Source organism: Aulonocara stuartgranti (assembly GCF_965226115.1).
Source record: "Aulonocara stuartgranti genome assembly, chromosome: 15".
Taxonomy (NCBI): domain Eukaryota; kingdom Metazoa; phylum Chordata; class Actinopteri; order Cichliformes; family Cichlidae; genus Aulonocara; species Aulonocara stuartgranti.
The window spans coordinates 38,448,172-38,475,747 of NC_138951.1; the positions used below are offsets into that span (position 1 = coordinate 38,448,172).

The following is a 27,576-nucleotide window of genomic DNA, read 5'->3' on the forward strand; positions in this document are numbered from 1 at the left end:
TGAAATTCTTTAATTTATTTTTAAATGTTTTGTCTTTTAAATGAACTGTGTAATCTGCGTGATTTCAAATCCATGTCTTCACATCCATGTGTCTGCACTTGGATCTGTGTGTCTGTGATGAGATTTGGAAATGTGTTAACAAATCTGTTAACATCAATTTCTTAAAAGTGTAGAGGAACGTGGATGTGTTTAATTCAGACGTATTTAAGCATCTCTAAACAATCTGATTAAATCACTCTGTCATTTACCGTAATCTGTAAAATAAGATGACAATTCAGTTACTTTTTCCTTTTTAAGTAGATCTGAGGCACTTAACTGTGGGAGTTAGTAATCGCTTTTTCAGTTTCTCATCCATGAATTTGCTAATAACTACCTCTTCTTTTACAGTACTTCATTAATAGTTTTTATACAGTGTCCCAATTGAGAACCAAAACAAAATAGAGGCCCAGGAGGATGCAATCAAACAGATGATTATTGAACACACGCGTGGGAAGATGAACACTGCAAAACATCAGATGTAGATCTCCGCCCAAAAATACACTTCAGATTGCTTTTATAATGTCAGGGTTGGTTAACGCCCCTTCTCGCGTTGTACAAGAACATACTTTGTATTTTAAGAACATCATTTGCATGTTTTATAGACAATGAGCAATCTTAAGAGATAAATGCAGACACTGAAGTTCCCCTCTCTAGCATCTTCTCCAAATATGGCGATGGATTCAGGCTCTGATGTTGATGTCCTCCTTTTTGGCCCATCTTTTGTCACCTGTTACTAAGCAAACTCAGATGCAACAAGAAGCCGGATACATTCAGGCCTTCACTCAAGCCTGTTTCTAGATTATATGTATTATATGTGTTTTGTGAGCGTGTACGCAGTTTTAACCTTCTGTTGCTCCAAGTCACTTTTACAATAGATTGTCTGGACATTGCACCAAACAAAGCTTGAGACCTTCGATTGACTGAGCAGAATACACTTCTTAATAAGCACAAGATGCAATGTGTATAAAATGGTCTTAGCTGTACCTGTAGTAAAAAGGTTAATGTAATGGCAACAGCTTCAATAAATGTTTTACTGAAATGATGATTGATTTGATTAATGCAATGGTAATAATGATGAGTATGAGTAGCGGTAAAATATTTCCCTTATTCCACAACAGTATCTAAATTTCTTCTCAGACACATTATATACTCCTCTAGCTTTATTGAAACACTTTGACGTTCCTTGTTGTTCTGTCTGAAATAAAACAAGTTTAAAAGATATAAACAGTTTTAACTGTGGAAACACAATCTTCGTTTTTGTGGACAAATTGTCGCTCGGTGGAGTCACTGCCTTCATGAACGAGTTTGTTCCTGTCTTTCACTTTTGTCACTGAGCTGAGCAGCAGTCTCAAACCACAGCTTCTCCACCTGCTCCTTTCCTAACTCCCAGAGCTGCTGGAGAATGTTAACACCCTTTCTGGATGAAATCATCAGATACTCTTCATTTTCTGGCTGCAAGGTCAGAGAGTAACGACCTAAAACTAAGGACTGGCAAAAGCGGGACAGCACCAGCAAATATAGACAATCTTTCTCCACCTCATTGAGAGGAAGGACGCTTTCCCAGCCAGCAAGGACGGGTCCACCCACCTCGATGGGTTTAGGGTGCTCAATCATCATGTACATGACAGTGATTGCAAGCTCATGGATGTAGTAGCCACTATTCATGTCGCCAAAGTCCAGAATACCGGTGATCCTATAGCCTTCTTTATCATTAGGCTGTACCAGGACATTGAGGTCATTGAAGTCGCCATGGTTAACGCCTTTAAAAAAGACATTTGAAAAGTGTATTTGTAAAATCAAACTACTACATACAATCAGCCAATGAGAAGCCAAGACAAGGTAATCAAGAAGTACAGTGCAAACTGTATGAGCAGCTCTCTGATAAACAGTTACTGGTCTTTAACCTTCACAGCTATGCTTTTATGACAATAAATATATTTTATGTTAAGTCATAAGCATGTAACTGATACATGTAACAAGATAATATTGTATACTCACATTTGCGAAAACTAGAGCGTTTGGGATCCACAGAGCTCTTGTACCCTTGGATTACAGACTTCACAACCTCCAGCAGAGGCTCTCCGTCTAACACGTAGAGGTAATCTTCCAGGAGAGCAACATTTGACAGACTCCATTTGAACCCCTCTCTCTCCAGCACGTGAAGATGAGGGTGTTTCATCTTAAATTACACCAAAAATGCAAGACATGTGTAAATGAAAAATAGCTGATAGACACATGTATTCTGGGCAGTTTCACGAAATTCTCTCCCGAAGATTCACTGAAATTCTAACACAGAGTGGACGCCTTTAGAAGAGATTTCACAGGACTGTTACTATGATACCTTTTTAATGACTGTGTCCATTTTAGCTGCAGTTTTCCCCATTTCATACAGCAGCTGTGGAGTTAAAGGAACCTTGGAGATGGTTGTCCCAGGCAAATAGGTCAACAGTCTCACCAGGTACTTCTGACTGCCAAAACCACAATCTGCCAAAAGTAAGGATATGAATAATTATAGGCTTCAATAAACTTGAACATATATGGCAGAGCCCTGTTCAAGGGCACAGGCGTAACAATATTGCTAATTATGCAAACTTCCTTGTGTAAGATTGCCCTTTAGCCCTAAGCCAGGATGTGTTATTCTACTCCTGCAGATGCCAAGTTTGCCTGTGCCTTATCTTTACAGATTATCTGCGAAAGCAACCGTCCAAAGGTCGAGTTCAACTACGCAGCACATTTATACTATGTCACAGAAACACAGTACTTATAAGCATGTGCAGTGTGCCAACATACTTAAGTAATGATGGAAAGTCTTTGGACACTGGTTCACTCATTTTCTGTCAATTTCAGGATTTTGTTTAGGGTCTAGGACCCACAATATCTGATCAGCTGTTATTGGCTGCATTTTGTGTTTCTTTGGTTATCTTTATCCAATAAAAAATGTATTTGGTGATCTGGAACATTTAAATATAAAAAAATGATAAGAAATCTGGAAGGAGACAAAGATGTTCACAGCACTGTGACATAAAGAAGTCTCCAGTAAGCACACAAAGTCTTTTGGGGGCTTCGTAGTCCTAGGTTTAAATAACACTCTGACATGTTATCTTTAGATGTTACTGAAAAACAAACAATTTCTAATTATAATCACTTGTGATTCAACAGTGAATGTTTACAGGGAAATTGCTACGAAGCATTTTGACATCAGTCAGGATCAATTTGAGCCTGACTGACTGAACACCGAGTGCCAGGCTGCGGTCACACAAGCTTCATCGTGCATGGATGAAATTTTATGTCATGTCAGGTAACGATATTTTTTCAGATCTGAACAACGTGGCTGGTCACATACCAATTTCCTCCAGACTCATTCGCTCTCCTGAGGTGTTGGGCAGCGCGGTTTGAGCAGGAATTCCATTCTGTTGTAGGAAGGACATGGTGTATGTCTGCACCTCAATCAGCAAGGTATTCTTGCTGTCCTCTGAGTTCATTATCTTTAGGATATACTCGCCACCCTCACTGGGCGCCACATAGAAGTTCTGGTCATCATAACTGGGCAGAGACTGAATCACTGATGCAGTCAGCCGGTAGAGCCTCTTCACAATCTCAGATACCTGGGAATGGCTTAAGTTGGGCTTGGCATTTTTTGGTGGCATTATTGCTGAAGGAAAACAACAAGCCATTAGAGAAGAGTTGCACTAATTTATAAAATCAACAAATATTATAACATCTTCATAAATTACAACAAATGCAACTGCAAAAAAAGTTAGAGTGGGAGAAACATTTCCTCTACCTGACTACCTGTTTTCATCTGCCTTTTACAGTGTTACAGTATTAATCAGGCACAATTCAATCATTGCCATGCTAGAACTGGTGAATCAGATCTTTTATGTGTTTTGTAACAATGATGTGAACTTCAGTCTTCATTATTAATGTTTACAGTTGAGCCGCACACATTTCTAGTCCTCAATAATAATAAAGGTGTTAACAGCAGAAGTGAAACTTGTTTGAGCGTAGAGCTGGGCGTTATGAGATTTTTTCATATCACGATGTTTTTTTCATTTCAGGCGATAACGATATATATCACGATATAAGCCAAATAACTATATTTGTAAGATTTAAATGTGCCGTTGCTCACAAGTAAAATGTGAAATAATCAGCAGCTTGTTTTTATTTAAATATTTATTTCCCATAATAAGTTCAACAGGGTAGATGTACTTAAGGAACATGAGACTTTTTCAGATAAATAAAGGCAAATATTGCAAACTACACAAAAGGCAGCCGCTAAAGCGTTTAAGTTTCAAAATAGAACAAACGAAACAGACTAAATTGTCAATTCCACTTAGAAACAAAATATTAATTCTAAAAATAAATCTTAGTTTGTTTTACAGAAGAACAGACAAAACTGACTAACTTTTGTCAATATCAAATAAACTGAGAACTAAAAGGAAATTCTCAATCTCTCCTTGTTGTATAGCTGAGCTTTTCAAACAGTTTTAACAGTTACTTTAGTCTGACAAAAGCCGAATGACGAATTAGCGCTTCCAGTCAGAGACTGAGGCTACGTCCACGCGTACACGGGTATTTTTGAAAACTGAGATTTTCCGTTTTCGTTTTAAAAAATAATCCCGTCCACACATAAAGGCAGAAATGAAGGAAAACGCTGCTATGAACATGCCAAAGCAGCATTTCTGGTGCAGAAATGTTGGCCAATCAGAAGTCTAGAAGCCTCGGTGGGAAAAAGTAAACAAAGCTGGGGCATAGAAGCAGAACCGAGTCGTATGTGTGGAGGGACAGTAACTGTGTGTATATGTAAGCATTTAAACACTGCAGAGAGTACAATTAACAGTAACAGTATTGTAGAAATTCATTTCACCGAAACAATAACGTGGCGCGCAGTGTGACGCATGCACCAGTTTATTGTATTTCCAGACTTGCTTTCGGCACATTTACAGTGCACGCTACTCTGTTTTTTGTCAGACTTGAAATAGCCGAAATACCTTCACACTACGGAACTTCTATGGCTCTTCCGTTCGACAATATCTCCGGCGTTGGAACCATCATCTGTTTTCTCTTCGGTCACGCTCGGTTGATTTTTCTAGTCGGCACACTCATTTCCTCCATTACCCGCTGGCTGCTTCCCAAACAAACACACGTGCGGCTTGGCACTTGTGCTGTACGTAACAAGTCACGGGACGTGACGCTGCGGCTGTGATTGGTTCGGCTCTGCGCTACTTAATTTGGATTGGCTGACCTTTTTTTTTTTTTTTTTTAATAAATAGGACAGGGGGAATGAATGAGAGAAAGAGGGGGAGAGAAAGAAAGAAAACCAAAGGGGAGAAGAGACGGTGAGAAGGAGGGGGAAGAGAGAGAAAAAAAAAAAAAGAACTCCTGGGTCACCTGTATGGAGAGAAAAAAAAAAAAACAGATCATTACTAGCAGATCATTACATGGAGAAACCTTTGGAATGCAAGCATGCTGATCCACACAGGTATGCACACATGGGTATTCACAGACGCGGACTAAAGCTTTCTTGGCTGCTGCCTCAAAGCACACTGTGCGCTGTCTATCTTGCGTGCTGCACAATATCGTTTATTATTTAGTAAATATTGATATCTATGACTAGCTAGTTTATTGTGATGGTGCTTTGTTTTCTCTATTATTATGTTGCTCTTTGTTGTTTGCTGTCTCCTCTGTTTGTTTGTTTTTTTTTTTTTTTTTTAAGAGGACAAGAGCGGCGAAGTCTATCGCGATAGTTTAATTTCTCTATCGAGTAAAAGTTATATCGCGATACATATCGTTATCGTTCTATCGCCCAGCTCTATTTGAGCGTTAAAAAAAAGAGCAGAAAATTGCAATACACAACACAGAGATCAGTCCACACAACATGAGGAAAAAGCACAAAACCCTTTACATCTTTTTTAGACACATACACCAACACAGTACTGGCTTTAAGAGACAGACTTCCTGACGGACAGGAAGCAGCATGTGAGGCTGGGAAAGAATGTCTCGGACTCCCGGACCATCAGCACCGGCTCCCCTCAGGGCTGTGTTCTTTCTCCTCTGCTCTTCTCCCTGTACACCAACTGCTGCACCTCCACCCACCAGTCTGTCAAGCTAATCAAGTTTGCAGATGACACCACCGTTATTGGACTCATCTCGGACGGGGATGAGTCTGCCTACAGGAGGGAGGTTGAACGTCTGGTGTCCTGGTGCAGCCACAACAACCTGGTGCTGAATGCCCAGAAGACAGTGGAGATTATTGTGGACTTCAGGAAGCACACAGCTCCACTCCCCCCCATCATCCTGACTGACACCCCCATCACCTCTGTGGACTCATTCCGCTTCCTGGGTACCACCATCACCCAGGACCTGAAGTGGGAGCCCACCATCACCTCCGTCATTAAGAAAGCCCAGCAGAGGATGTACTTCCTGAGGCAGCTGAAGAAATTCAACCTGCCAACACGGACGATGATGCAATTCTACACTGCAATCATCGAGTCCATCCTCACCTCCTCCATCACCGTGTGGTACGCTGGAGCCACTATCAGGGACAAACAGAGACTGCAGCGTGTTGTGCGCTCTGCTGAGAAGGTGATTGGCTGCAGACTCCCATCTCTGCAGGACCTGTACACCTCCAGGACATTGCGGCGTGCAGCTCGGATCTCAGCTGACCCTTCTCACCCTGGACACAGTCTGTTTGACCTGCTCCCCTCAGGCAGGAGGCTCCGGTCCATTCGCACCAGAACCTCTCGCCATAAGAACAGTTTCTTCCCCTCTGCTGTTGGACACATGAACAATAACCATATGACTGTACCCACCACTAACACATGACCCTACGCTGTGGTCACTGCATCATTCCATGTTTGGCACTGATCACCACCTGCACTCATGTATATATCATGTATATATCTATCTATCTACTTAGCACTTTTAATTCTTATTCTTATTTTTATTTTCATGTCTATTTAAGCTTAATTTATAACAGTATTTATAACAGTATGTTTGCACTGAAGCACCGCAGCAATTTCCTAATGTTGTAAACCCGCTCAACATTTGGCAATAAAACCCATTCTGATTCTGATTAACAGACCTGAACCTCGCAAAGAAACAAGAAAACTAAATACAGCAATGCCTTTTCATTAATAAATAAAATCATCATTTAAGAACTGCATTTTGTATTTACTCTTTAGCTAACGTGAAATTGATATAAAGATGTAAAACATGTAAATCTAGCAAATATGCAAATAAAATGAGAAGAGTAAGACATTTTATTGCAGCAGTGCTGTAGCAGATATTTGGCCTAAAAAACTGAAAGACAGCTTAAGTTCTTCTCTGAAGATGCCTCTTTGAAAATGGCTCCACAGAAAACAGTTCAGAAAATGCTTGATCATGCCCCTGACTTGTATGAGCAAACTAATAACAGTAGAAAGCTAAAACATTTTCAATTACTATGTAGATTTCTTATTAATAAATGTGTTATTACTGGAATTGCTGGCTCATCATCACTGGGAACTCAGTAATGGTCTTAAATTTAGTCAGTTTCCATGGAATGGACCCAAATGCTTCTTTTTTCTCAGGACATATTAATGCAGCAAAGTGCAAATGCAAATAAATACTTGGAACAAATTCTTAGAAGTCTATGTAATCCTTGTTAAAAACTCTATTATTAATGTGAGTTGACTTGTTTCAGTGCTAGCAAAATCACATCTGTCATAAATATCTGTCCCAAATTAATTACTGTGAAGCTGCATTCACAGCAGTATCTAGTGGGAATGGCATTTGATTGTGATTTGAGTGTAATGGCAAAGCAGCTTGATAATTTAAAAGTATTTCAAGAGTGTGTATCTCTGGCACAAAACATTGAAACAAATGATGTGTTTTGTAATAAGCTGCTAGCAGTAAAGTATCTAAAGATACAATTTGAGATGGGTTATGTTCTGCCTGCACCATGTCAAACTTTCAGTGTGAAGAGGAGGAGACCTAAATGCATCCATGAGACCATCTATATTACCCAACAGTGTTGCAGAACCTGGGTGTGAGTCAATGGTCCTGCTCAAGCCCTACAAATATTTTATTGTAAAAACTTGTTAAATCAAGAAATATTGTATTCACACCATAAATGAAAAGAACTGCAAAGTAAAGCTAAGCTGAAGGGAGACTTCATAATGCAAACATAATGTGACAGTTTTGCTTGATCCCTGAAGGACAAACACAGCTGTGATGAATCCAGCTGTGTTTGATTTTTTTAGCTACACCTCATATCATAATATTTTACTTCCAGGTAGCCACACTCTCTTGCAATTTGGGAAAATGGCTGCTTTTCACTTGTTTTCAGAATTTAGCAAACTCACAATTTAAGATTGGTTCTTTTCTATCTTTAGATACTTTACTGCTGGCAGCCTATTACAAAACACATCATTTGTTCCAATTTCTTCCTGCCAGAGATACGTACTCTTGAAATTATCAAGCTGCTTTGCCATTACACAACTTAAGTTAGCCCAGTTTAATCAGTGCTATTACTACCTGTAGAGCAAGATTTGACTTTGCACAGTACTGCTTTTTTAATCTTCAAACATCTAAGCAAATCTGTTCTTTTAAGGTCGTGCAAATCTAGATCCCAGAGCTGCTGTCAGCACAAACTCTGCTGGACTAAAGTTCTGGTACGTGTATTTCTTTTTTTTTTTTTTCAAAAGATGTAAATTGTTGTACTCTGAAACGGAATTTAAATTTTTATTTTCATTTCAATGAATGAAATGATAATGCAAAATTGCTTATGAAGTTACTGCTACTGGGTAAGGCTGTTTTTGTGGGGGGGGTTTTACTGCAAATTAAGATACTGTGTTAAGGTTATCAGGTTCATTAATCTGGCTTCTGGTTAGATCTAGTAGTAAATTTACTCTGGTCTGTCTATCTCTGGTACACCACATACTGACATACCAGAGATGGACAAACACAAGTCTAACAGACTACTTTCCAAACACATTTCCAAATCTGTCATGATAACCTACTGAAAGGTGACTTGTAACTGACGATTTGTCTGTATATTCAGTGCTTCTTGCAGAACTTTTAGCTATTGTAAATGTATTTACATGTTTACAAATGCCATTATAGGCATTCTGAATAAACATCTACAGATTCCTGTACACATGTATAAGTTTGACACAATTTTACAGATCTGTAAATGTGTAAAAAAATAATAAAAAAATAAAAGTGCAAACACATACACACAAACATACAGATTTTGATACGCACACACAAATCTCTACGCAGACTGAATGACAGAAAAAAATCAATATAACTACAGCAGTAATGGTTAATTGAATAAAATCATTTTAGTTTAATCCACAATTCTAATATCACTATGCAAACATGAGGGTTTCTCTCACATTTGCAACTAAAAATAGTATCTATGAGCACGTGTGTGAGTAAAAAGTATTACAACATTAAGCCCATGCAGGCAGCAGGTTTTTTTTAACAGAAATACTGCTAAAACAACAGCAGCTGAGAAGATCATGCAGTTCTATTTGAACATGTAGCCAGAGTCTGCCTCTACACACACAGAGTCCTTCAGTTGGTAAGTTCAGGTTAAGTGAGTTTTTTTTTCTAGCACCTATTACTATAATGTAAAGTTAACTTTATAGCAGATTGTTTTACACAGTGAAAATCTACAGTAAAGATACAGAAGTTACATTAAAATTTGCAGATGAACTGCTACCTTAGTCTGTTACAATGTTTCAACTAGACAGAGTCACCTGCAACAAGCAAAGCTGACCTATAAAAATGTACATGGCACAGTAAAACTCTGAGGCACTGGCCTGGGGCTGGTAGGTTAGATACTGAATGGTTCAAATTAATTATTAATTATTAATTAATAACACCTACACCATCCAAAAGTCTGCTCTCTGCAACAGTAAACGTCGCATTAAATCACAGGGCAAACCTCAGTTCTGAGAATGCTGATCTGCTCGCTTTTCTTCATAGCAGACATCACATGCTCCTTTTACGACTTACAGACACACACTTACTAGCACACTTACACGTAGACACACAGCACACACAAAATACACACATGCATGAACACACACCATATACAGTTAGGTCCATGTATATTTCACACTGACACAAGTTTTATTTATTTACCTGTTTACTGAAACATGTTCCAATTATAGTTACAGTGGGGCAAAAAAGTATTTAGCAGCCACCGATTGTGCAAGTTGCCCCACTTAAAAAGATGAGACAGGTCTGTAATTTTCAGGATAGGTTCACTTCAACTGTGAGAGACAGAATGTAAAAAAGCATCCATCCATCCATCCATCCATCTTCATCCGCTTTATCCGAGGCCGGGTCACGGTGGCAGCAGCCTAAGCAAAAAGGCCCAGACCTCCCTCTCCCCAGCCACCTCCTCCAGCTTATCCGGGGGAACGCCAAGGCGTTCGCAGGCCAGCCGAGAGATATAATCTCTCCAGCGTGTCCTGGGTCTGCCCCGGGGCCTCCTCCCGGTGGGACATGCCTGGAACACCTCACCCAGGAGGCACCCAGGGGGCATCCTTGTCAGATGCCCGAACCACCTCAGCTGGCTCCTTTCGATGTGGAGCAGCAGCGGCTCTACTCTGAGCTCCTCCCGGATGGCCGAACTTCTCACCCTATCTCTAAGGGAGAGGCCAGCCACCCTTCGGAGGAAGCTCATTTCCGCTGCTTGTATCCGCGATCTCGTTCTTTCGGTCGCTACCCACAGCTTGTGGCCATAGGTGAGGGTAGGGACGTAGATCGACTGGTAAATTGAGAGCTTCGCTTTTACACTCAGCTCCCTCTTCACCACGACGGACCGGTGCAGCGTCCGCATTACTGCAGCTGCAGCCCCAATCCGTCTGTCGATCTCTGGCTCCCTTCTCCCATCACTCACGAACAAGACCCTGAGATACTTGAACTCCTCCACTTGGGGCAGGAACTCATCCCCGACCCAGAGTTTCCTTACTAGAAAATGGAATAAAAACAAGACCACTGAGAATCTCAGTCGACCTGGGGCTCCATGCAAGATGTCACCTGATGGGGTCAAAATCATCTTGAGAACTAGGGCTGGGCCATATTATACCGTTCACGGTAATACCAGTATAACGGTCGGCAACGATAGGAAAATGAAATATTGCGATAGAATGTGGGCAAAATGCGCATGCGCAGTGCCTTTGTTTTCATACGCTCATACGCACATGGCAGAAAAAGTATGGCGGCAATGGAGGATGACACGGACGAAAGCGCATCTTTGAATGAAGCGGGTGAACCAGAATTGGTCAGTAAAAACAGTGCAACTTCGGTGGTGTGGAAGTGATTTGGTTTTCGTCCATTGGATACCCATCAAAGCACAATTTTTTGTAGAACGTGCAAGCGGGCCGTGGCAAAAGGAGGAAACACTACAAACCTATTTTATCATTTGAAGCAGAAGCACTTCTTGGAGTACAAAAAAGCCGTTAAAGCACGTGAAGAGTTGTCCGCTTCAACTAGGTGGTGAGACCAAAGAAGATGACTCAACAAACAATCGACGTAGCTTTAAATAGCTGCACGCCTTATGACAAAAGTAACAAATGCTGGGGGGAACTAACTAATGCAGTGACACATTGTTTAGCCAGGGATATGATGCCTATTCAGAGTGTGGAAAGAGAAGGCTTCTAAAAGATGCTTAAAACGTTCCATCCACGCTACAAGCTACCCACAAAGAAATACTTCTCTAAAGTCGCCTTGCCTGCTTTATATGAAGTAGGGCTGCCACAAACGACTATTTTGATAGTCGACTAGTCACCAATTATTTTTGCGATTAGTCGACTAATCAGATCATGCATCCATTCGACGTACAGCGTATAGCTTATTGCACCAGCATGCATCTGCTCTTATATAACTATCATTAGCTTACAGCTTTAAGTGTTTAAGGTATGTGCTAACTAAAAATAAAGACAAGATGATAGTTTATTACATTTTAATGAAATTTGCAGATCGTTTCGGTGAAGTTTAATAAACTCCTTGCTATCTAAAATATAACAGGACACCGGAGTATATTCTCGAGCATCTCACACTTCTGATAATCAGTTGTCTGCTTGACGTTTATTCAGCTGTGTAAAAACTGTAACTTTAATCTCAGCCAAACCGATTTACTCAGGCACAAATAAAATACTAAAAAAAAGCCAAACGATAACATTTTTAAGTTATCTAAGTGACCTATATATGTTTAACCTGAGTAGTGAAAGATGGTGGTGGGTTTGAAAACGATTTGCCGGGAGTCCGGTGTTCTCAGCGGCTCTAGTGAGCCTTGCCCCGGCTAGCTATCGAGCTAGTGGGTAACAGACGCCTCCGAAAACGTTGGAGAGCTTTTGAAAATATGTGGTGTCTTGATAAACTGAGCAGATATTTGAGGTTTACGCAGTTACATTCTCGCCTGAAAATATGCTAAACGTTTATTTTGTGACCCAGAAAGAATAATAAGAGTAATATTAAAACTAACTAGCTGCCGCCATTGTTGGAAACTGAGCTGGGCTGCGCTATGAATTCTGGGACACAGCTTCTTCTTCTTCGGGGTTTAACGGCAGCTGGCATCCTTGTACATGCCATCTTCTGTTTCAGTCCATTATTACACTCTTAAATCCTACCACTTATTCCTGCGTCTTTTGGGATCTTACAAAGCTTCAAACGACGTGTCAACTATTAAATCAGTCGTCGACGATTTTGATAGTCGACGTAATCGTGATTAGTCGACTAATCGTGGCAGCCCTAATATGAAGAGATCCGTACTGAGGTGTCAAATGCATTATCTTCGGTGGAGTTTTTTGCGTCCACCACGGACATGTGGTCAAGCCGAACATCAGACCCCTACATGAGCCTCACAATACATTACGTGGACAAAGACTGGAAGCTACAAAACACGTGCCTCGAAACAAGTTTTTTCCCCGAGGACCATACTGGGGAAAATATAGCCAGAGTCTTAACCCTTTAGAGCCGATCGGAGCGGACACGCTCCATTTTGCGTAACTATTTTTAAATCCCGGTAGCACTGCAACCACGTAAGCTAGCGCAAAAAATTTTTTTGTATATGAAACCGGAGGAGTTGTACTTACATGTTATGCCATCAGCTTGTCCTAGGTCACGGTTTCCTTCCACATAAAGCTTTGCAAAAACTGCATAAAAAGCGCTTGCAGGAACAAAAACATAATATTCCAGAAACACGCTTTTCCGATCCGATCAGCTGTTCATAACACTTCCTACGTTGGAATAGATGTCAGCGCGAACTTTTGCATTTCCGCCATTACCTGCCCGAAACCGGAAGTGACGTCATTTTCGCGGAAATGTAGTCTTTTTTACCATCAGGGCCTCAGGGCCTATACTGATCTTTTTAAAAGTTATCTTTGACTTTATGACTTTCTGTGTCGTTTCTGGGATGCTTAGGACTCATATTGCACTGCTGGAAATAGTTTATTTTGATGCATATGCTGCTTTTTTGCAAATTTGCAGTATAATATTTATTTTCGTTTTTCCTGCAGAGTATAAAAATTGGTGTATTTCAAAAATAAAACTATGAAGACACTCAAAATAAATTTCCTGTGGTGGGAAACTATTTTGTGCAACTTTTTTGTATTTACAGTTTTGAGGGATAAGCCTCTTAAATTTCTCTAACTAGAAATATATGTTAAAAAAGCAAAAACGATTTTCAATTTTTTTGTAGTTTATTGCACTTTTTTGCAATTTATGTAATTACTATGCACTTAATGAATACATATTATTAAAATCTGGGCTATAATGGTTGTATTGATGTATAGCAACTTGAAATGCTCCCAAAAATGGCTCCACAGCATGTAAAAATATAATATAAGCTCTGGCGGACTTGGTTCTATGGTAGGTCTTAAAGGGTTAAAAGAGTTCCTCAGCTCGTGGAATCTTTAGGAGGAAAAACAAGTGTGTGTGACGACAGGCAACGGGGCCAACATTGTGAAAGCCGTCGCACTCAACAACTGGACCAGACTTTCATGCTTTGGACATCGCCTGCACATTGCAATAGGTACGTTTTTTTTTTTTTGCAATAGGTAAGTTAATTATAAAGTCAGATTAAGCATATATGTATGTATGTATATACACATATATATATATATATATATATATATATATATATATATATATATATATATATATATATATATTAGGGGTGCAACGATACACAAAATTCACGGTTCGGTTCGGTTCGATACTTTGGTGTCACGGTTCGATATTTTTTCGATACAAAAAAATGTTCATGCATTTTTGTCATTTATTAAAATTATAAATATATATTTTAACTCAAAAGTACAGTTTTTAAATTTAACCCTAACCCTTGTGCGTGTTTTTTATTTTGACAGCGAATGCGCACCTGCGGACCACTTATGTGCAGCCCTGGTTATTTAGCTCGTCATATTGCAGCCACAGAAATTATTTTGTCCATGAAACCATAAAGCTGCACTTTCTTTTTGCCTTATAGTCTGATTTGTCATAACTTCTCCGTTTTGTGGTAAGCTTTTATTTGGCTGTCACTTCTTCACCCTGACCTGTCTTATTTGGCTCAGCAGAACTGAAATGTTTTTACACACGCACTCACATAAGCTCAGCGATTCTCTGCGCGATCAACCTCTCACATGTTTAAGCTTGCTGCGGGAGATTTCACTTGTCATGTTTGCATAGTAAGCTAACGATTAATAAGACGATGTCAGAGGAATTGGTGCACAAATTATCATCACTCACAGATCAGTGCTGTCACTCTCTATACACAGTTCGCACGATTGCAAAGTGAAAGCAAAAAAACAAGCGCAAATTCAAACGCGACTTCAATATGTCACATATTGACAGTGGCTCACCGATGCCAATGACATAATTACCCAGCTACATTTCTGAAAGAATGCAAAAGCATTGACATATATTTTTCCTTCTTACAATAGCCCGACGGGCAGGGAAGAGATAGATTTTGGTAGCCCGACTGAAAAAATCGCTAGCCCCAGGACGTCAGGCTAGCGATATTGCAAGCCCTGTATCTGATTGAGGAATCACTCATCTTTGGAAAAGAGAGTTTATTACAGAGAAATGTCTCTTTCCAAAATAAAAGCTATACTATCCGCTTCTTCTGGGCTATATTCTCAGCAGCATAAGGAGAATCATGTGCTAACAGCTGTCTAAATGACTCGGCTAAAGTTAGTAGCATGCTTGCTTTTTTTTGTCTGCTTCCACTTGTCTTTGCACTAGGATGATGTCGGCGTAAATGTGCAGTCATATTCGTCGTGTTCCCACTAGTGCTTTCAGGTTAATCTCGTTGAAATGACCTTAACGCCACAACACGGCAAATCTCCGTTAACGAGCTACCGCCGATCGCTCCGTGCATGGGGCTAGACGGCCAACACGTTAACGAGCTAACTGCGCTAACACACTAGTTCACACCAATGTAATTGAGCATTGCGTGGCACAGCCAACATACTGTTTTACTTTAGTCCATGACTCGCTTACCTTCAGGGTCATACGTCACATGAAAACCAAAATAATTCCAAACGCCAGATCTGAATGAGGTTCAATTTGCCTGTTGCAAGGAGAGCTTAACTTCTGTCTCGCTAGCTTGCCCTGCGCTCTTCCTCCTGACTATGCTGTCTGTGTTGAGCGCTCAGTGGATCTGCGCTCGACAGTGCAGCCTAGGCGGAGTAGTCGAATACAGATTCACTGAGCGCTCAACACAGACAGCATCGTCAGAAGGAAAATTGATAAAATAAATTACAAATGTTGTATTGTTCGATACATATGCGTACCGAACCGAAAGCACTGTATCGAACGGTTCAATATCGATACGAATATCGTTGCACCCCTAGTAATTACATACTCACTGTTTACTGAGCCTGCTAGTCGGAGGATGAGGCCATGACCTTCTTGGATTATTAGATTAAGTAAGCAGTTAGCACTTTATTTTAATAGTGGTAGTGTTAGTTGAGCTCTTCTTCCACTTTAAGGTACAAATTTCTTGAGCAAGGCAGCATACCATAAGGCACCACCAGTGGGAGTGGAAAGTTTTGTGGGTATTCTATTAACAGTGCACAATTTTTATAAAAGCCAGTTAATTTTACTAATTCAGAACCCAGTCAAGAGCATCACTAATGGGTCACAAGTAAGACGACCAAATCAGTAATCTACTACAGCTTGTTATAGTCTGACAAATACAATTCTCAAGTGTATGTTTTAAGTATAGACACAACAAATAACATGGCAATTCAGACCAAGGAAGAGGAAGCACAGGAATAAATTATACGTTCTACAAACCCATAAAGGTCCAATGAGTTGGGAAATTGTGTAAAATGTAAATAAAATAGAATGACTAGTCATGTGCAAATCTCCCATGAAACATATCGAATGTTGAACTGAGAAAAAATTTTAAGAAGGATGTTATCTCAGTTTGAATTTGATGGAATTAGACACATCTTAAAAAAAAAAAAAGATGGGAACAGGACAACAAAAGGATGAAGAAGTAATTGGAGTTAATTTCTCGGATCCTGACAAATCCAGTGTTAATGTGTTACTGCATGTGTCCTATGTATGTATGCACGCATGTGAGATGTTTGAAGTGTTTATTTAAATAATCTTCCCCATTGGTTTTATTCTGGATAAGTCAGTGGATATATCATTTATGTTCTGTCCACTATCTGTTTTTTATCCTTAGTATTTTATTGTATTTCCCTCCTTTGTCATTTTTTAAAATAAACCTTCAACAATGTATGACATGTAGACAGAAAACAAGGAGACTCAAGGCCGAAGATGGACACAAACGCAAGAACGGCTACAGATAATGTAACACTTATGAACTAATGTCTAGTATAAATCGTAATTCATTTTTCATATCAGCGTTTTAGTTTTTTTCTGCTTCAGCAGCTCTCTATGGCCCTTGTTAGGCATTTAATAAAAAAAACAAAAGATTATTATCACTACTATCACTATTTGCAAAGACAGCACGGCAAAAAGATCGTGTGTAATAACTGATTCATTCCAGTGTTTTCAGTTTGAATAGTTTAAACCAATGCATTTGTGTCAATAAACTTAAAGAAAAACATAATTTAACTTAATAAAGCTTTATTACAATCAAATGAACAGTGAAATATTAAATAAATCAAACAGGTATAATTTCAGGACCATGGACAGTTTTCGCCATCCTCTAATGAGCTGTGAGCTGTTTCTAGTGTTGGACCCACACAAATTCAGATTGAGCATGTCATATTGAAATGAACTGATGGTTCACGTATTTACAAAACAGTTAAACTTTTGTAAATCACTGAAAAAACATCACCACACTCATCAGCGCTATTTAGGGATTGTGCTCTTGTGTTGCAGCAATATTCCCAGTTGCTATGGACATGTGTGTCCATGTGCGTACATGAGCACATCATAAAATATCATAATTTAACACAAATTAACTAAAAAGCTGTAATTAGGCAGATTCACTTGTATTATCTTCTATCATTATTTTATTTTTGTCTAGAAACATTAGGACAAAGAACACAGATGCTCTATAAGCAAAGAATTATCAGGACTGAGCCAGTCAGGTTCATCTAAGGTGCTCTGACAGCTGACAGCATGAAATCAAAGTGCTAAGCACATATTAAATGTGACGATACATAGTGCATATGAAAAAGGCTTGGGGTTTAAGTGTAACGAATGTACTTAGAATTTGTGCTGGTGACAATGGTGCACAGACATATCGATAGCATATAAGGGCAAAAGACAGTCACATAAGCCAGTTGTAAATTTGCTTGTTTGATTTCCTAAAAATACCCTTTATATCTTCACAACTACGGGACCTTGAAGATGAAAATTACCATTAATACATTTCTTTTTGTGGGGGGGGGGGGGGGGGGGGGGTAGAATTTTAGTGCTTTAAGAGAGAAAAGTGTGGCTGAGAACAGGAACTGCTTTGCCCAGTGTAACCTAAAATAACAGAGACTAAAAGCATCTTTACATTTCATTTTTGTGAAATTGACTCTATAGAGAGTTATATTACTCTATTTTATAAGTTTGGTTTCTTTTGGGGGTTTTTTTTAATCTATTTTGTTAGATATGTGTTAATGTTTTGCAAGCAAAGCATTTGTTAGGTAATACTAATGGCATGACAATATTAACTCTCTTAAAATTGTTAATTTAACACCTCTATAGTGGTTCCTGTGTAAACTACGAATGAGTGGTAATTTTAGCACCATGACTGACAATTAACATTTTTATATTTGCTGTGGTTTAATGTGTAGGGTCCTCTAAAAATGCACACAGAGTGCTACTGAGGTTACCAGGCTTTGAGGCTTTAAATTCTCTAACTTAATTTCTATATTGACATGTCTGTCGTGGGCCAAGGACACAAAACTGAGCCAGTTCTTCATGAAAAGTGCAATAAAATCCTTTGTAAGACAATTATTTCAAATTTCATTATTGCCATGCACTATGCTGTATAACACTGAAGTGTTCACAGTTCCAACACTGATAAAAGCCTGTTACATGTTCGCCTTTAGGCCATATCTAATAGCCTAGCAGAGTCTTGGGGCAATGATGACAGTGTTTTTAGGACAGAAAAAAAGAACATGGACTGAAAATGAAGAAAGTACCAGCACACATTATGGAAAAAAATAACTTAGAGTGATGTATATCTCATCTTCTCACAGGGATTTGTGTGTAATGTATACAAAATTAGTAGCAAACACCCCAATTACATCAATTACAACACATTCCACTATATGTCTTGTTGCCATAACAAACATTCCACATGACTGAGATATATATATTTAGTGTATATTTTCATGTGTTTGTGTGTATTTGGGAGAAATGGGAGATATTTACTGTAAAGGCACCAATATTAGCGTGCTGGCTGAGTGATACAGATGCCCTAAAGGAAGTGTTCTTCTCACTTTCCAAGCCTCTTCTACAAAAAGATGGCGAGGATATGAATGCCTCGCTCAAGTACACATTTGCATAGTGATCCTAATAATCAGATTGTCCTCTGGCTGCTATTGTGTTTCCTTTTCTAAAAGTGGTTATAAAATGTTTATTCCAAAAGTCCCCGGGGCCAGGCTTAGTCTTCTCAAGATTCTGACAGAGCCACTTGAACCTATTGCCAGTCCTTTATTCTTTCAGAATCTCTTTCTAGTATTATTTCAAGACACGGTGATGTGAAACGAAGACATTTATATATATAATATTATATATTATAGAATTACAAACACTCAAGCTATATCCTTACATCTATCTCTTTGTTACAGTAGAGGGAAGGAATTTGTTAAACATTATATTAATAAGGTGTATTTACTATTAGTGAGATACTGTTAAATTATTAAGGAGCACCAGTTGCAGATAGGATGCGTTTATATGCATTCAGTTTCCCTTTACTGGTTTTAATTTGAGACCCATGTTGAAAGTACAATTAAATAGTCTGGTGTAAGTGGCAGTATAAAGTTATGTATAAGGGTATCCACTGGCAACAGAGATTGGAGCACTCTGCTTTGAAGTAGGTGGTGGATGGAGGAGGGAAAAAAAGGGACATCAAAGAGAAATACACACACAATTGTCAGTTATCATGGCACGCACACACACCCATTAAAATACATTCAAGGTTTTCTCATTGTTACTGCACAGACAAAAAACATGCACACACTAGCCCTCTTGTCGTGAATGATTGACACACACACACGCACACACACCTCCACCAGTACTATACCACCCCCCCAAAAAAAACCTCCTTCATGGTCTTGTCTTTCCATCCACTTCTCACACACATAAAAAAAAGTGCACTGTCCACAATGAAGACACGTGCATGTACAAATCTGTGTTGTACATGCAAGATTTAAATGCAATGGATAAAAAAAATGTCTAAAATTGTGATAACATTTCTGAAATTGTGAGCAAAAATACTATGCTTCATGTAGTAAAGTAATTATATAAAAGCTGTCAACTGGAAAGCTTGTCAGGCGCAGTAACTGCTGCTGGTTTGGCTCAGCTGGGGGTGTGCAATTAAATGGGTAAGGAGTTTAGAAATATGTTACACTAGACTAAATATCAAACTCTGGATTATTGTTGGACAAATGATTTATCATGATAGGGAATATTTGATGAGTTTAGCTAGCATTTAGCACGAACACAGAACCAGTCTCCACCACATTCTCCCATTGTCAAGCTGTTCCTTTGGGCAATCTGTAAATTGTGTTAGACGAGGTTCGTTTATTTGTGATGTTAATGTTGTGGTCTTCACATTCTGTTGATCGCCTCCCTCTGGCAGTAGAAAAGCATCCACTAACACACTGATCTTGGACATTTACTTCCCAATTTATGATTTGGAGCACACCTGTGCCATTTTCCTGATGATTAACAATGTATTGTCAAGCCACCTGCTATTTTTTATACTATGAGCAATACAGAGTTTCAAACATATGATGCTGGGAGTTTTTTGAAGGGACCAGTTAGTGGCAAGAAAGAGGTAACTGCAGAGAGGTTATCATCTGAACTGAGCAGTTATGTGAATAGTCCACCAGCAGACAGTGAGTGTGATCCTCTTTCGTGGTGGAAAGTTCACACAGTAAATTTTCCCCACATCAGCAGATTAGCTAGGAAATACCTCTGCATTCCAGCAACTAGCTCTGCATCTGAAAGGTTGTTCAGCACAGGTGGAAATGTAACTTGTCAAAGGTCCTCCCTTAAGCCCGCATCTGTGAACATGTTAGTGTTTCTGGCAAATAATCTTAAAAGTTGAAATGTAGAAAAACTTCCGGGAGCAGTAGCATAATTTATCTATGTTTTTGTTTGTTTTGTTTTTACTCAAGAGTTTGTGCAATATTATTATTTGACTTATTGATTTTGCACACTGCACTTTTGTTGCAAAGCACCTCTTAAGTTTTGTGGATATACATGATTATGGATAACCATGTATATAACAGTATTCAATTCAATTCAATTTTATTTATATAGCGCCAAATCTCAACAAAAGTCGCCTCAAGGCGCTTCATACGTATCATTATGAATACGCATTCATTCATAGTATAACCACTGTTGAATTTTGTGAGGCTGTAATGCACGTTAAAATAAACAGCTGCTTGTTTAAACAAAAAGAAATTGATGGGGTTTTTTCCCCACTAATAAAGTTGTAGAGTTGTATTTTGTTTTGCGTCAATTATATCGTCAGTTATATCGTTATCGCAAATTTTCAAATCTATATCGTTGTTACGGTCGCTGACCTCTAGTGGCTCTCCCTCTGTAGAAGAGGTTTTTTTTCTCCTTTTCTTGTGTTGCAGGTCTGCCTCATGAGCCACAGCTGAGGTGTGTTCCAGCTCGTCAGCCACGGCATATAGTCTGCCATCCTAAACTGCCACACCCCTGCCACTTTCCCCATTTTTGCCAGAGCTGTGAGCTGTAGTGTTTAGGGCAGCGGGCCTTAGTGTGTATGTGTGTGAGAACTTAAACTCTGTGGAACTTTGGTTTTCTTTCTTTTATTGTAAGCAAAGGTGTGCCCTTATTGTGTTAATTAGTTCATCATTGTGGAAGCAGGTAGGGGTTCTCTGCCATTTTGGTTTCAACTGTTTTCTCCTGTTTTTGGTTAGACAGGGAGCTCAGCCATTGTATTTTGTTTTGGTTAGTGAGTACTTGGTTTGATTTTTAGCTAAAGGGGGTGTTTTGTTTGTTGTTTTGGCCTTGGAGACCCTGAAGAAAAGAGCTTCCCTGTGTTTATTTTTACTGTAGTAGTTTTGGGCAATAAATCACGTTTAAATGACATCTATTCTCCAGTAGTTCATGTGTTCTCTTTCACTTTGTGTTACCCCTCACTCCAGTCAACACTTCGTTTTCAAGGGGGGGCGTAACATAAGTTGGGGCTCGTCCGGGATTAATTTTGGATATGGCACAGTTTAGCCTGGGTGATTTTATAGCTAAGCCTGCATTAGACCAGCTTGATGCATGTAGGAAGGAAGATTTATTTGCCGTTGCCGCGCATTATGAAATCCCTGTGGCTAAGTCTATGAAGAAGAGCGAGTTAAAGTCTCTTGTTGTCAGTGGGTTGGTTGGGAAAGGTGTGTTCCCTTTAGACGTGGACTCGGGGGATGACGCGTCAGACCTCGAAACCTCTGATCAGCCTGAGGTTTGTGCTGAGGAGGGGGCGGGGACACCTACAGTGGTCAAACCAGGTGAGGGAAAGCCACCAGCCTCTCTTCCACGGTTTGAGCCCTTCTCTGTCGAATCCAGTAATCCCAGTGTTAGTGCACGCTTAAAGGTACGTTTAGCTCGTCTTGAACTTGAGGCCAAAGAAAGGGAACGTAAGGATGAGCTTGAGTTCAAGCTAAAGTGTCGGCAGCTAGAAGCTGAGACATCTATTAGGTTGCGTCAGCTGGAGTTGCAAGCTAACAAATTGTCTCCTGAGCCTTCTGCTCCATCTTCAGTGAAGGATGAAGATAACAATAGTAATCCTTCAGATAATTCTCCCCCTGCTCGTGCACCGCTGACATTCGATGTAGGCAAAAACATTGCCCTAGTTCCACCATTCAGGGAGACTGAGGTGGAGGCCTATTTTAATGCGTTTGAGCGCATTGCTATGGCTTTACATTGGCCCAAGGAGGTTTGGTCCCTTTTGCTTCAGTGCAAATTAATTGGTAAGGCACAGGAAGTATGCACAGCTCTCACTATCGAGGACAGTCTTGTGTATGACAATGTCAAAAGCGCTATACTCAGAGCCTATGAGTTGGTGCCTGAAGCCTACAGGCAGCGTTTCAGGACCCTGAGGAATGGTAAATGTTAAATGGCCTGTATTTATATAGCGCCTTACTAGTCCCTAAGGACCCCAAAGCGCTTTACATATCCAGTCATCCACCCATTCACACACACATTCACACACTGGTGATGGCAAGCTACATTGTAGCCACAGCCACCCTGGGGCGCACTGACAGAGGCGAGGCTGCCGGACACTGGCGCCACCGGGCCCTCTGACCACCATCAGTAGGCAACGGGTGAAGTGTCTTGCCCAAGGACACAACGACCGAGACTATCCAAGCCGGGGCTCGAACCGGCAACCTTCCGATTACAAGGCGAACTCCCAACTCTTGAGCCACGATCGCCCCACTGCTCAAACATTCCTTGAGTTTGCAAGGGAAAAAGGGATACTATTTGATAGGTGGTGTCAAGCAAGCAAAGTTTCAGAGTTTAACGCATTGCGTGAACTGGTATTGTTGGAGGAATTCAAAAACTGTGTTCCTGACCGTACAGTGCTGTACCTGAATGAACAAAAAGTTGCCACTTTGCAGGAGGCAGCTGTCCTGGCCAAAACTACACGAGGGGAACTGGTCAATGACCTGAAGAGAGCTGGGACCACAGTAACAAAGTTCACTATTAGTAACACACTACGTCGTCATGGATTAAAATGCCATGTGGTCAAATGAGACCCAAATAGAAGTCTTTGATATAAATATCACTCGCCGTGTTTGGAGGGGGAAGAATGCTAAATTAGGGCTGCTCGATTATGGCAAAAATAAAAATCACGATTATTTTCACTGAAATTGAGATTGAGATATTTGACGATATTTATTTAACCCTTTAAGACCTACCATAGAACCAAGTCCGCCAGAACTTTTTTTTTTTTCTTTTTTTTTTTTTACATGCTGTAGTGCCATTTTTGGGAGCATTTCAAGTTGCTATACATCAATGCAACTGTTATAGCCCATATTTTAATAATATGTATGCATTAAGTCCATAGTAATTACATTAATTGCAAAAAAGTGCAATAAACAAAAAAATTGAAAATCGTTTTTGTTTTGTTTTTTTACATATATTTCTACTTGGGGAAATTTAAGAGGCTTATCCCTCAAAACTTTAAATACAAAAAAGTTGCAAAAAATAGTTTTCCACCACAGGAAATTTATTTTGAGTGTCTTCATAGTTTTATTTTGGAGATACAGCAATTTTTATATACTGCAGGAAAAACAAAAAACAATCCTATGATGCAAATTTGCAAAGAAAACAGCATGTGCATCAAAACAAACTGATTCCAGCAGTGCAATTCGAGTTCTAAGCATCCCAGCAACTATTCAGAAAAGTATAGAGTCAAACATGACTTATAAAAACACCAGTATAGGCTTTTAAGGCCTACAAGTAAAAAACTACATTTTCCGCCAAAATGACGTCACTTCCGGTTTCGGACAGGAAATGGCGGGCATGCGATAGTTCGCGTTGACTCTTTTTCACTGTGGGAAGTGTTACGAACAGCTGATTGGATCGGCAAAGCGTGTTTCTGGAATATTATGTTTTTGTTCCTGCAAGCGCTTTTTATGCAATTTTTGCAAAGCTAAATGTGGAAGGAAACCGTGACCGAGGACAAGCTGATGGCATAAGATGTAAGTACAACTCCTCCGGTTTCATATGCAAAACAAATTATTGCGCTAGCTTACGCGGTTCCGGTTCTACGGGGATTTAAAGGGTTAACAATAACAATGTGTTGAATAATGACTTTAAAAAATAATATAAAATAGCGTGCAAATACTGATAACAGTGCAAATGTTTGCAATATAAAAAATAAATGAAAAATGTAAACATCTATGTTTAGTGAACTTTGCAGTGTTGCTCTGTGGTGCAGCTATGACACCGTAGAAAAGTTTACACACTATGTCTACTTGATCCAAGTCTGACTCCGCGAACCCATAATGTTTCCACACCACTGAAGTTTTTTTTTACCTCTCTTTTCAACCAACGGCAGTCACTCTCCTCTCCAAATAACTTCTGCTTAGCTTTCCGAGCTTCCCTCGGGTCCTCTTAATTGTTGTGATGCGTGTTCGAAATGCAGAGAGGTGCGCTCGATTTGCCACACGGAGCAGCGCGAGAGTAAAGCACGAGGGAGGGGCTAATAATCGGCTCAGTCATTTTTAATGATCGTTGAAAGCCCAGATCGTAATCGTGATTAAAATTCGATTAATTGAGCAGCCCTGTGCTAAATTGCATCCCATGAACACCATACCCACTGTGAAGCATGTGAGTGGAAACATTATGCTTTGGGCTGCTTTTCTACAAAGGGGAAAGGACGACTTATTCGTATTACGGAAAGGATGGATGGGGCCATTTATCGTGAGATTTTGGGCCAAAACCTCCTTCCATCAGTGAAAGCACTGAAGATGAAACGTGGCTGAATCTTCCACCATGACAATGATCCCAAACACACCACCCAGGCAACGAAGGAGCGGCTACGTAAAAAGCATTTCAAGGTTCTGGAGTGGCCTAGCCAGTCTCCAAACCTCAATCCAATAGAGAATCTGTGGAGGGAGTCGAAAGTCCAAGTTCAACGATTCAAGAACATACAGCCAAAGAAACCCAAAAATTCATTAAAAGCAAAGAAGTGGAATATTCTTGAACGGCCAAGTCAGCCACCTTAACTTAACCCAGTTGAGCAATCATTTCACTTGTTGAAGACTAAACTCTGGACAGAAAGGCCAACAAAAAACAGGAACTGAAAGCAGCTACAGTAACGGCCTGAAAGAGCATTAAAAAGGAGGAAATCCAGCATCTGGTGACGTCCATGAGTCCAAGACTTCAGAGCGTGATTGGCAGCAAAGGGTTTTCAACCAAGTATCAGAAATAAATGTTTTATGTTCAGTTATTTATTCGTCCAATTACTTTTGAGCTCCTGAAATGAATGGATTGTGCTAAAAGAAATGTGTTACTTCCAAACAATTGTATGCAATCTTTTGTTCAAAAAGTATTTTTTGTCCAATCATGCATTTAATTGTTGGAATAATTATAATAAAGAATACTTGATTACTAAAATAATCAGTAGTTAGAGTTCTTGTCATTAGTATGTACAGAAGAGAGGTATAGTAAGTTTATCGTTATTTGTAAAATGCAGTGGCGGCTTTCTCATGGTTCGTGGCTGCATTTCAGCCAGTGGTGCAAATGTAGAAAATCAGTCTGATTTTTTTCGATACAGTCTGGAAAGCGTCTGATTGGCAATGTCTTCATTTTTGAACACGACAATGATCCCAAACATACTGCCAATACAGTAAAAGCATACCTTGATATCAAACATTATCAGTCATAGATTGACCTACATATTACTGAAGCAGCGTAGGATCGTCTTTAGAGACCACAGAACCAACAGCAGCCAAGAAGACAATAAGAACAAGCCTAGGTTTCTCTCACGACTGTAGACAGGCTGCAAGATCAGAGTTCTGCTGAGTTAAGCAAGCGTTCCATTAATCCTTAACTAGTAATGACTTCACGAATTTCAACTATTAGAGAAAAAAGTACTCATAACCATCTCACAGAAATAACATTATGTACAGCTACTTTAATGCCACTCATATTTATCTAGACTCTTTATCTCCACCCTCTGTCTGTCTGTCCAGCCCGACAGACACTCTCTGTACTTTTAAGATTAGGCTCAAAACTTTCCTTTCTGATAAAGCACATAGTTAGGGATGGAGCAGGTGATCCTAAATTCTCCCTATGCAGTTACACTTCAATAGGTCTAAGCTGCTGGAGGCTACCCATCAGTGTTACTTTTTCACTCACCTTTTTTTTCCTACTTCATATGTGTTTATACACCACTCTGCATTTAATCAGTAGTTAATGTTAATTTCTGCCAACATGTCTATGTTGTGTCTTCCTCCCCTCACCCCCAAGCGGTCACAGCCCTGCCTGAGCCTGGTTCTGTTTGATGTTTCTTTCTGTTAAAAAGTTTTTTCCTTCCCACTGTCACCAAAATGCTTGCTCATAGGGAGTCATCTGATTGCTGGGGGTTTCTCTGTTTTATCTTGAAATTGCACTAACTTAAATTAGCTTAATAAAATATATTTTACTCAAGTATATTTTGTCAGTCCCCTTAAAACAACATCAGCAAAACATCTTTGACAAAAAAAAGCCATAGATGCTATATATGCTACATACAGGCTGAATACAGGCTAGTAGCTGTATTCAGACTGTGTTTAATTTTAAGCCATTAAAACACACTCAAATAGCAATTAGAATATGTTTTATATTTGCTAAATTGACTCAGTCTTTATAAAAGAAAATTCCTAAGATAAGCCTTTGAAATAGCTGAAATAAACCAATTTAGCATAAGCTAGAAACCTTAGCTAGTACTAATAAAGTCATCAGAGTCTACCAGAAATATTCAGGATTTCACTCACTGATTCCACTTCTTTGACTTCTTCTAACAGTAAAAAAATATGTTCATGCTGCATGCTTGTTTCATGTTAGCAGTCTTTGTGTTTATGAACTCCCTACATTGTGTTTTTCATGCATTTGTTCAGGAATCTAACTTAAATAAATTTTAAGTCTTCATCATCCTCATTTCCTAATGTTTAGCTCACTCTCCGTCTGTTTTGCACACTTACACACAGCCTTGTGCACGCTTTAGGAAAAGTTCATAACTTGCTCGTGTGCCAAGTAATTAATAACAAATGCAAAACAAAAGGGAAAAATTCTGGTAGACCTACCTCTGCTTTCTGTATGCCAACTTTGTGAAATCGAGAGGGACTGTGATATTATGCCACTACGTGTAACGGAAAAGCG

The 27,576-nt window shown here is 39.5% G+C and overlaps 1 protein-coding gene across 2 annotated transcripts; it reads right to left on the reverse strand.

The window, feature by feature from the left end:
* hykk.2 (hydroxylysine kinase, tandem duplicate 2) lies at positions 1 to 27,576 on the reverse strand. 2 transcript variants are annotated; one of them, XM_082506878.1, is made up of 6 exons: positions 27,501 to 27,576; positions 5,031 to 5,430; positions 3,383 to 3,691; positions 2,381 to 2,523; positions 2,038 to 2,218; positions 1 to 1,799 (listed from the first exon to the last, which is right to left on the reverse strand). In XM_082506878.1, the coding sequence occupies exons 3-6, from the start codon at positions 3,684 to 3,686 to the stop codon at positions 1,333 to 1,335; spliced, it is 1,095 nt and encodes a 364-aa protein (XP_082363004.1). In that variant the 5' UTR covers positions 3,687 to 3,691; positions 5,031 to 5,430; positions 27,501 to 27,576; the 3' UTR covers positions 1 to 1,332. The 2 variants fall into 2 exon arrangements, with proteins under 2 accessions (XP_082363004.1, XP_082363003.1); XM_082506877.1 differs by lacking the exon at positions 5,031 to 5,430 and having other exon boundaries at positions 27,501 to 27,573.